Below are 10,849 nucleotides of genomic sequence, written 5' to 3' on the forward strand. Positions count from 1 at the left end.
GTACAATGTGTTTGGGGTTGACCCCACAGGACTCGGAAGTTCCTATGTTGCTAAGGTAACACTGGCCAGACCATGGAGGGGAAAGGTTTTTGGCAGCTGCCTCACTATTACTTGGTAACACAAGAATTGGGGCACAGAGTAGCAGTTCAGTTCTAGCCTCCCACCTTTTGCATTGATGACGATAATACCAAAGACAACTGTAAGAAACACAGTGTTCATTAACAGCTCCTTTTGAATCCCAAGAATTGACCTGTTACAGTGATTGGTCATGCCAAAGCAGAACACGCTGGAAAAGCGGCATTTTCCCTTTGTAGCATGCTTGATATGACTCTGGAGTGTATTTTGCTAAGCCTATTCCATATCCACTTGCTTTGTTAACACTTGCACTTTCCTTGCAATTGATGGAAGCCAGCAGTCTTACGGGTAAAAGCATTGGAGCCGGGCTAGAAGACCTTTGTTTAAATCCGTGCCTCCACTGAAACACTGCTCTTTTCTAATGCTTTGTAATTACAGCTGCAACCTTTTAATCAAGCCATCAGTGTGATCAATCGACTAAACCTTTAATGGCAGTTTCAAATTTGCTCCCCTATGACTTGGTGAGGGTGACAACAAGATGGGGACCTTTTGACAGGAGCTCTGCCATGCAGTCTACACTGATGCTGTGGCACCCTCTCCCTCATGTCATATTTGGTGACAAACTTATACTGGCTTTTATTTTCCGTTTGCATCCCACGCAGCAGATAACTAGAGATGTTGGAGAAATCTGTTCCAGGGGTGAAGATCACCGAGCTTTCAGCAGCTCAACCCCCCGACTCCAGCTCCCTAACCCACAATTTTAATATTGGGGGGTTTTAAATAACATTTCTAATTTTAATAACATTTTAATAACAATTTTAATAACAATTTAATAATAACCCACAAAATTAAACAATTTACAGCCACAATTTGTGCAAATTATGCACAGATTATGCAAATTGCACCTGCAATTTGCATAAGTGGCAATTTGGGGAGGGGGGAATAAGAAATTTCCCAGATTCCAGGAAAAAGCCTGTGGCTCAGCTTGCAAATGGGCTCTGGGACTGCCATCCCTACAGACAGCTCACATTTCAAGGTGCAACAGTTGTAGTTTCTTTCCCCCCTTTCTAACAGTAAGGGCAATGGTGAACATTAAGCTGACAGCACCCAGTTTAAATCATTGTCATTATACCTTTTAGACCAGGTTCCTCTACCCCAGCTTTCCCAACCTGGTTCCCTCCAGATGTGTTGGAAATATCTCCCATCATCTCCAGCCAGCATGGCCATACCACAGAATATTCCATCTGCCTAAATTTTATGGAAAATGTTTTTCTTCTAACAATAATGACAGCATTTAAAAAATGAAAATCACATTTATCTTACATTTAGGAATTAAGTATATTCTCCCTTAAGGATACTCCCAGCTTCTTTGAAGTTTTGCAAAATGGAAATCTCTTTAATCAATGTATTGGCTGAAAGACAATCAGATTACAGATTAAGGCTGCAATCCTGTATCCATGTACCTTGGAGTAAGCTCCAATGTGTTTGATAAGACTTACTTTTGAGTAGACATTTACAGAATTACGCTGCAAATTATTTAAAATGTTGACTAATTATAAGACAAGCGTCAAATGGTTCCTTATTTCCAGCATTTCTTGTTTTATTCCACTGCGTTTTAAAGCAATCCTTTGGAAAAGAAAGAAAGATGCTGAAATTAAACGGTGACATAAATATTTGCTGTTTGTGTCCTTCTAGAGTGTATGCCAAACAAATATGGCCCCAACTGTACTCAGCAGTGCCAGTGTGCCAACAAATCCCAATGTAATGTGCACAATGGGAGATGCACTTGTTTCTCCAAGTGGATGGGACCAACTTGTGAAGAAGGTAATGTGACAGTCTACAGTACATAGATTTTCTGCACAAAAATGTTTAGGTGCTTAGTTCTGGCTTAGAAAAGGCAGTCACAAAAAGTCAGTAGTCCCCTCAAAGGGTGCTGTTTTAGAGCCAATGTACACTTTGCCTAGCACAGGCTGAAAGAACCAATCCAATAACACATAAATATAAAAAGAGTAGAGAGAACCATCTCATTGTCTGGATAGGTTCATACTGGTTTATACTGAAATGGTATTTTCAGCTGTCTCCAGGGAGCCAAATGAGAACTGGCCATAGAAAGCAATGGAGAAACCCAATATTTTAATATAGCTGGGACTGGGCACCAATTTCTCCATCCTCACTTCCAAAACATAGCTTTAAAAAAAGAAAATATCCTGATTGCAGATTAAAAGGGGCTATGTCTGGGGGAGAGTGGTTTATGGCAGCTCTATTGTGTAGTTCATACTACATACTGCAGGTCAGGCTCTAAGTGGTTTGAAACAACTCTCCAGTGTTGTCCAGAGATGTTAAGCCCCTATTGCAGATTGGGGGTTGGACTGAAGCTGAAAAAGTAGCTTTATAACTTCCTGCACTGTTATCTAGTGCTTTTATTCTCACATTGCACATTGGCTGAGTGAGTAAATATACAACAACCCTAGTTTACTCTTGTACCTCTAGTGCAGGTTGGGGGGCTGTGCCAAGAGTGAATAGCTTATGGCAGCCCTGCAATTTAAATGTTCAGAAACTAAGTAAATAGATTTTGCACATGAAGTAAGACCCAGGTTAGAGCAGGTCTTTGATGCTAACTTTTGTTTTTCAGCTTCTATACCCATGGGTTCTGGTAACACCCGCACACCAGGGCTATACTGCAGGTCCCCAATGAAAAATGTATTTAGATACATCATGAGCATAATGCATTCACAGCCATAAAATGTGGGTGACCGCCACTTGCTTAGATAGCTTTCAAAAAGATCAGAACACTCCTTGAAGATAGGTCTATCAATAGCAATTAACCATGATTGCCAAATGGGAGCATGCATGTTCAGATGCAATATATTGCCTAATATCAGATGCTGGGAACCAATAATGGGCAAAGCCTATGGCTTTCATCTCATACATGTGGGTTTCCCAGTGACATCTACCTATCCACTGGAAGAAAAAAGATGTAAGCCTAGTCCTGCCTCCCCCAACCTGGTGTCCTCCAGATGTGTTGGACTGCACCTCCCATCATTCCCAGCAGTCCAGATGGGGGCATGCAACTGAATACATCTAGAGGGCACCAGCTTGGGGAAGACGGGACTGGGAGGAGCCTTGGTCTGCTCTTTCAGGGCTGTTCTTATGTTCACCACTGTATCCACTTTGGGAATTTATGCTTCATTAGATTACTAAACTGAATAATCCCATAGAATATGCCTTCCGGCATCCTAAGTGTATTTATCTATAATTCTCTAGGTGGCACTTCCTTCTTATGAAGAACAAACTCAGGAGAAATGGAATGCTTTTTCAAGATTGCCACAACAGGAGTACTTGGGCTAATAAATGAACTGTTATATATGCACAGACGGTATTTAACTTTGAACATGAGGGCTGCTATTCATTTCAGCTTGAACTGTACTGAAAAATTCACACTTCTTCATGCAGGTCCACAGTGTCCATTAAGTAGCTGGATCCCTTTTAAAACTTTGTAGCTCTGTTCTGTTTATTTATTCTTGACCTCCTGTTTCCTTCTGATTAATCCACTCTCAGTATCCTTTCCAAGTGTCAGTCCCACATTTTTTATACTTACAAAATACATAAATTTTCTCATCAACAATATTAGAGAGATCCTTATTCGACCGGAAGGATTGTAAGGTTTTGCTTTCTAAAGAAACTGCACCAAGAGGGATCTGTATAAGGGATTTTTTTTTATTCAATAAACTGCCTCTGTATCTTTATCAAGCCAAATTATTCAAGCTGTGTTTAAGGAAGCAGTATATTTTCAGAACAAATAGTAACCATTGTTTCAACAGGAGCAGATATTTGGCAGAAGTAAAATATTTGTGCCCCCATCCAGTAAAGGGGATCTGCATGCAGAAGCAGACTTCCACACACACAAAACCAGTATGAATTGGGGGCCTATCCAGCTAACTGAACTGGCTAAATGAATCGTTTGATATGAATGGAAATGTATGTCGAAGTAGCTGCAAGTGAGTAGAGATGGCTCAAGACCTTGGTTGTTTAAAATGGGAACAAATGTGAAGGAGGATAAATCTTCTGAGTTTTTAAAGGACACATACTAGGTAGTCTGGGTTAAATAAGGCTTTATGACTTTGAATTGTGACATTATTCTGAAATGGCAGCATTGTCCTAGTTAATGAAAATATATTTTGACAGGTTTTTCCAGGGGCTATTGACTTGTCCAAAGCTATAACTTAATTTTTCAGCTCTAGACCCAGTAATCAGCCTCAGCTGAAAAGAGAACTACTTAACACTAATTGACACTGACTATCTAGTAATTCATCAATGAGGTACAAATTTACCATCCTTATTTTCCTCCTTTAAATGTTTTGGAGACCAAGATGCTATTGCTCTACATGCATAGAGGTGGAAGGGGGATGTGTGTTCTGGTGGTGAACTGTGGAGTCCCACCATTTAGCAACCACTGTGCCTTGCAACAATGAAAAGGGAAAAAAATGGGTGATTGTGAAAAAAATCAAAAGCCACACTGCCCTGGATGCCTTAAAATATCACAAAATAGGGAGCAAGTTTCCAAGTTCTCCGGAACTGTTCTTCAGGTTGGGTGTTAAGCAAAACAAGAATTTTTGAAACATGGAGAAGGGGAACTGAGTTTGATGTCTGCAGTTTTTAACAATCTATACTTTATAACTATCTTAAGACAGTATGCAGGAGGTGTTATACAGACTTAATTAGATTAGATTGCTGTGCTAACTGCAAAAACGATTTCAGGTTGTACCAAGAGCTGCTGGGACAAAGAACCAACAATGATTGTTACCCAGTTTTTTGAATTGAAAATGTAAATGCTAGCAGTTTCTGGGATCTGACTTCAGCACTAAGTGTAAAACATAGGGCCTTCGTGAGGCAGACAGCAGAACCAAAGAGTACAACTAATGAAGAAATAATGAGTATAGCTAATGAATTTGCCATAGAGAAACCCAGCCCAAAGCCCAATGTTCTTAATACTTATTAAGGTGTTAAAGTCACTACCAGGTAACTTTACGATGTTTATTTCAATAAGGGATGGTACTGGCTGAGCAAATGTTATGTGGCGCAAATTGGTACGCTCTACCACCATAAGAGTGAACCACTAAAACCACATCTTCATTCTGCTGTAATAAATCCCAGCTTGCACCACATGGGGGCACATTCTGACAGCATAGTCACACATAGTTGACATGGTAAAACGACTTTGTGGATAAACCCTTAAGTAATTGGGCATATCAGGCTAAATTGGATAAAAGATTCAGTGGTACCGCCCAAATCCCACAACATGCCCCTGTCTGGTTTCACGGATACTAAACTGATAGAGCTTCTGAGACTTGACTACTGAGTTCAAAAATGCCCAACCCATCTTAACTATTACTTTATCAAATCCCTTCGCTGACTCTTTCAGCCTTAACAGACTGTGCACTTCTCTTGTTAGCTTTTCTGTCTAGTCCATGACACTTTTCTATGAAGTACAGCACCTGGAATATCATTGGTACTTATTAAGAGGAGATTCTCGTCACTGTGAGCTTCCATTCAGTGGCCCTACCTAACCCAAAGATTAGTTATTTAAGCCCCATTGAAATCAATGAGACAAGTAAGCTGCATGCCTGAAACTCTCTGGATTGGAGATCAATACCATTTTCTCTTGTTCCGTGACAATGCATCTATAAAAGGGAGATCAAAGTTAATTGCAGCGAAGTTACTTATCTTCTATCTCACTCAGGTAATATTTAGTTTGCATTTGTTAGTTTAAAGCTCTAGATACATGTTAGCCATTATGTAAAGGCACCTTACAATTGGTCACTAAACTCCTATGGATTTTAAATTGGATGGTAATCTCTTACATACAGTATAGAATTGGTTGTTACTTATCCACTGTTGCTGCTCACCCTCATTCACACAGACACATAATTTGCATGTATACACAATATGTAACAACCAGCATGGGTTGTTAATCCAGCAGACAGTGGATTAATGCACAATGCTTTTACAAATGGGAAATAGATACTTCTGCATTGGGGAAATCAGCTACATCCAAAAGCATAGACTTTGTTTTAACAGATCTTTGTTTTAACACATTTTGTTTCGCAATAAATCTTACTTTAATTGGGGTTTTCCCCATCTGTATGTCTTTAAATTTCTTTAGAGTAACTCTGTGACAAAAATATAAACGTTGCTAAGTTATCCTTTCTAATGAATTTCCATTGTTAGACCACCCAACCATCCTTTTGAATTGTTTACTGTAAATACGTATTGTAAATGTGATAAAGAATTTTATATCTAGAATTTTACTTCTTAGCTATAAATAAGGGAAGAGTATTGTGGTGAAGGGAAAATACTTTGGGGAAATGTTACTTTTTTCTTTTTTAACAATAGTCTAGAAATGCCTTTCGTGGCATCAATTTCTTCAAGTTTTTCTCCAGGTTTATCAGGACAAAATTCCAAAGAAAGAGACTGTATGGCTTAAAATATTGCTTAATATGTTAAATGGACATTTAGCCATGAGGAATCTGTCCAGGTAGCGATTATGCATATTTTGTTTGCATGGGGCATATATAATGTATAATTTAGATTTCATGAATGTGCCATAAATGTTAACAGACCTGTTTATACTCTGTTTTATAAGACTTCAGTATGAATTTTGCTCTAACATAGTCTTAGCTTAATGCCAGCAATGAAAACAGTAACATATATTATAAACATGCCTGGATAAAATCATTTTGCTTGCTGATTAGTTTTGAAAACCTCTTGAAATCAATGAATACTGTGGTGTCTCTTGTAAAATACAGATCACGCTAGAGTACTGGAACTTTGCATTATGTTTCAGAACTGCTAAGCCAGAAGGAGCAAATTCATTCTCAATGTATGGAAGGGACAAAAATGTCACTAATTCTTTTACACTTTGTATTGAATTGTGTATGTGTGTTCAGAAGAAATGTATTTTTATTTTTGTCAGGCTGCTGCTGCTGCTATTATATTATTATTATTATCATTATTATTATTATTATTATTATTATTCCAAACATCTCATAAGCAAGGTTTGACATCCTTTTTTCCTAATTTTTACACTTCACTCTGATTTCAGTATTCATTGTAAACTATACTTCCTGTCATGTTCTCACAGTAAAATCATACAAGACTAAGGAAGGGAAAACATCCATTTGCTTCAGACTCAAGACAAAAATCAGTTAACATATTTCTCATCATGGTCTGCCCATCCTTACAAGATTCCATTATGCCAGAGATTATTTTTTTCAAGGCTGCTGATCATGAAAACTGCTCATTCCATAATTCTCTGTCCTGGTGGGATTTACTGCCACATCTTGAAGCTTCTGAATTTTAGAACTAGAAATGTACAGTTTAATACAGTCAAAGATGGCTGCAAACAATGGAGAGACAAAAAATGGAAAACATAAAGTAGCAGTTTCATCCCATCCTTCAGATACAAGATCCTTGTGAGTATTTAAAGCAAATGAAACACTTAGGAAATTACATTTCCAGAATGATGTGTGGCCATTGGTTTTAAAAATCAAATTTTACTTACAGTAGGGTTCATTGTTGATTTCTCTCACTCATGTAAATGTAGAATTGCCTTTTTGAACTCCGTTGAGTTGTTCCAGATTGAACACTGATGAAAATAGAGTTAAATCGTTTTAAGCAGTATGCAGCCTGTGAGCCTATACAGCAGTTTTATTATCTTAGCTCTGTCCGCTTTGAATTTTCTTCTGGTCTTTGGTAGTCTAACATATTGGGCAAATGCCTTAAGAACTTTCCTCCTCCTATTTGCTTGCTCTCTCCTTCTGAACCCAGTTCACGCAACTGCCCAGAGGGACAGCATGGGACAAGTGGAGGATGCTGCCCCATCTCCTCACTCTTGTCACTGCTTCTACATTCAGAAAGGGCAGGCGAATGGGCACCGGCAGCAAGGCCAAGAGGCTCCAAGGTTCAGCAGTAATCCCCATGCTAATGTGGGGCCTTGGTAGGTACCCAGCAATGCTAACTCCCAATGCTGGCCGCAACCTATATATTGTTAAAATACATGCCTACATACATTACTGGGGCATAGATGGATGGCATTGGTGTTTCCTGAGTACGTGCAACAACACAGCTACAGGTGTGAAGCAGTTAGGTGAGGGTGGAGCTACAGAACTGCACAAGAGGTGTCCTTGTGGGGTTTCAGCTTTGATGTCTCTGCCCAAAGATGTCCCTTGATAAGGAGCTGAGCTCAGAGCAGTCCAGGGAAAGAAGGAAGGGCTGGATGGAGTGGCAGATGGAGCAGGTCTGATTGGGGGAAAGTTGTGCAACCCACCCCACTGCTCTGTTGAGGGCATCCCAAACCTTCCCCCCTTGCTCTGGCAAACATATTCAGTCTAGTTTCAGACTTGGAAAGACTATAGAGACACCTGGACCTGACACCTAGAGAAGTTGCCACCCATTTTAAATCCCACAGATTTTTACTTACATTTCAGCTCATGGGGACAGAGCAGCGTGTTTTAGATTTCAATAATTACAATGTTAACCTCATAGGAAAACAATCAGAATTTTAAATATTCCCTGCTCCTCCCTGCCTGAAATTATTATTCCATTTTTATCCTTTTTATGTTGAAGAACTAGAGCTATTAAAGTTTGCCCAGCTTTCCTGCCAAGCATATTATTTTGATTGGCTGCAGGTTTCTGTTTGCCTAAGTAATAACCAACACAGTATTGGAAGTTGCCAGCAGGACAGACATGGAAATTATACCTTCTTATTCCTTCCCTAAAAGTCAAAGAGACATTTTAGATGCATCGGTAGTTATAATGTTGCTTGTTTATCCCGCAGGGAAAAAAAGACAATCCTGGGCACATTCCACACATGTACTTTTCTACACAAGACCCGCTGAAGTGAATATGAGAACTGCCCAAGAGCGTTGCAATATGTTGGCCTCCGTATTTTACATATCTCAGCAAGGATTGCCATCCATCCTCTGTGCCAGTCACATTTTTCCATGTCATGTCTATAGCTTGTTTTAACTATAGCTGAATGCATATTGAGATTATCTTTCTTGAGTTGCTTCGGTGGGGTAATAAATGATGCTTCGAGGCATCTGGATTTTATTGCAAGTTGCCTTAAGGCTTATTTGGGCCAGAACAGCAGCAAATTGATAACATTCTTCCCAATGAGATATCTGCTTGCTCCTCCTGGCAACTTTCAGTACAGTGTTCGTTATTATTTAGGCAAACAGAAACCTGCAGCCAATCAACTCTACTTACTGTCCAGGGTCTCTATGTTCTGTGGTGTTTGCCTCTTCTCTCCTTCACTTACCAACAGCTTCTTTGGACTTCCTCTCCCTGTTTGCTCCCTTCCATGTTTGACCAGTTACCCCCTTATCTGGAGAGGGATAACCTGGCTTCAGTTATCTATGTTCTGGTAACCTCCAAGTTAGATTATGGCAATGAGTTCTGTATGAGCCTGTCTTTGAAGACAGTTTAGAAGCTGCTGCTCATGCAAAATGAGGCACCCAGATTGATAACAGAGACAAGAAGGTCCAAACTTATAATACCAATTCTGGCCCACTTGCACGGGCTGCCTGTATGTTTCCAAGCCCAATTCAAGGCACTGGTTTTGACTTATAAAGCTTTACATGGCTTGGGGCTGCAGTACCTGATGGAGCGCCTCTCTGGCATGAACGTACCCATACGCTTCACTCATCTAAGGCTCTCCTCCAGGGGCCTCCTTCACAGGAGACTTGGAAGGTGGCAACAAGGGATAGGGCCTTTTCAAGTGTGGCCCCCCAATTATGGAACCATCTCCCCAACAAGGCCCGCCTGGTGCCAACATTGTTATCTTTTTGGCACCATGTTAAGACTTTCCTTTTCTTTCAGGCATTTGGCCACATATGATGGGGTTTTAATCAGGTCCTGGAATTTTCGTATTGCTGATGGTTTAAAATTGCTTAGATGGATGTGTGTGTGTGTGTGTGTGTGTGTGCTATCTCGTTAGATATCTGTATATAAATGGTTTTTATACTATGTATAATATTGTATTTTTAATGGTTTTTAATCTTTGTAAATTGCCCAGAACTACTGGACGGTATAGACATGTAATAAATGAATGAATGAAATCTACACTTCTTAGAGTCCTACATTCCATATTCCAGACCTCTCATGACAGGCAGAGAGTGAGCCGCAAAAAAGGCAATATGTTTACCACATGATCATCTATCTCAGGCGTGTTTTGGGGTTCATTTGTTTTTAGCAACTACAGCCATGGGGAGTGGGGGAGAGAGAGATGTCAATCAGAAACATAAGGAAGGCTGTCTGATCCATCTCTGTGTTGCTGCCACTGCTGCCTTTTGCTTACCCTCTCTTTGGGGGCACAATCTACACAGCTGCCTACAGGGAAAGGACAAGGCAAATGGAGGAAGCTGCTGCATTTTCTCACTCTTGTCACTGCTCATTTGTTTAGTGGGAACAGGTAAACAGCCAGTGGTGTCATGGCAAATTTTGAAGTGCAGGCGCTCATCATGACAATTCCCACAGCCACGCTCCCAAAGTGAGTCCAAAAAACTATGATTTGATTCGTACCCTGCCTTTCTATCAAAAAGGGCACTCAAAGCCCCAAAGCAGCAGCACATAGTATAATACCCAATTTATTAGGATCAGCTGCCAGTCACAGAATAGCGAGCTAGGAAAGGGCAATGAAGTGAGATTGCATTAGCAAGGGAAAAAGAGGGACAAAACCTGTAGCCCAACAGCTCAAGACCACCAGCTCAAGATT

At 40.1% G+C, this 10,849-nt stretch overlaps 1 protein-coding gene across 1 annotated transcript in view; it reads left to right on the plus strand.

Moving 5' to 3' along the window:
• Window positions 1–3,814, plus strand: part of LOC146351522 (uncharacterized) — a 328,001-nt gene extending 324,187 nt beyond the window's left edge. The window contains exons 36-37 of the mRNA XM_084847469.1: window positions 1,771–1,904; window positions 3,340–3,814. Of these exons, the coding sequence (XP_084703595.1) occupies window positions 1,771–1,904; window positions 3,340–3,423 (218 nt within the window). The 3' untranslated portion in view covers window positions 3,424–3,814. The remainder of the gene's footprint in view (window positions 1–1,770; window positions 1,905–3,339) is intronic.
• Window positions 3,815–10,849: the final 7,035 nt, after the last annotated feature.

The sequence above is a fragment of the Heloderma suspectum genome, chromosome 3, assembly GCF_057233095.1.
Source record: "Heloderma suspectum isolate Gila_16-S chromosome 3, 16-S_ref, whole genome shotgun sequence".
NCBI classification, from domain to species: domain Eukaryota; kingdom Metazoa; phylum Chordata; class Lepidosauria; order Squamata; family Helodermatidae; genus Heloderma; species Heloderma suspectum.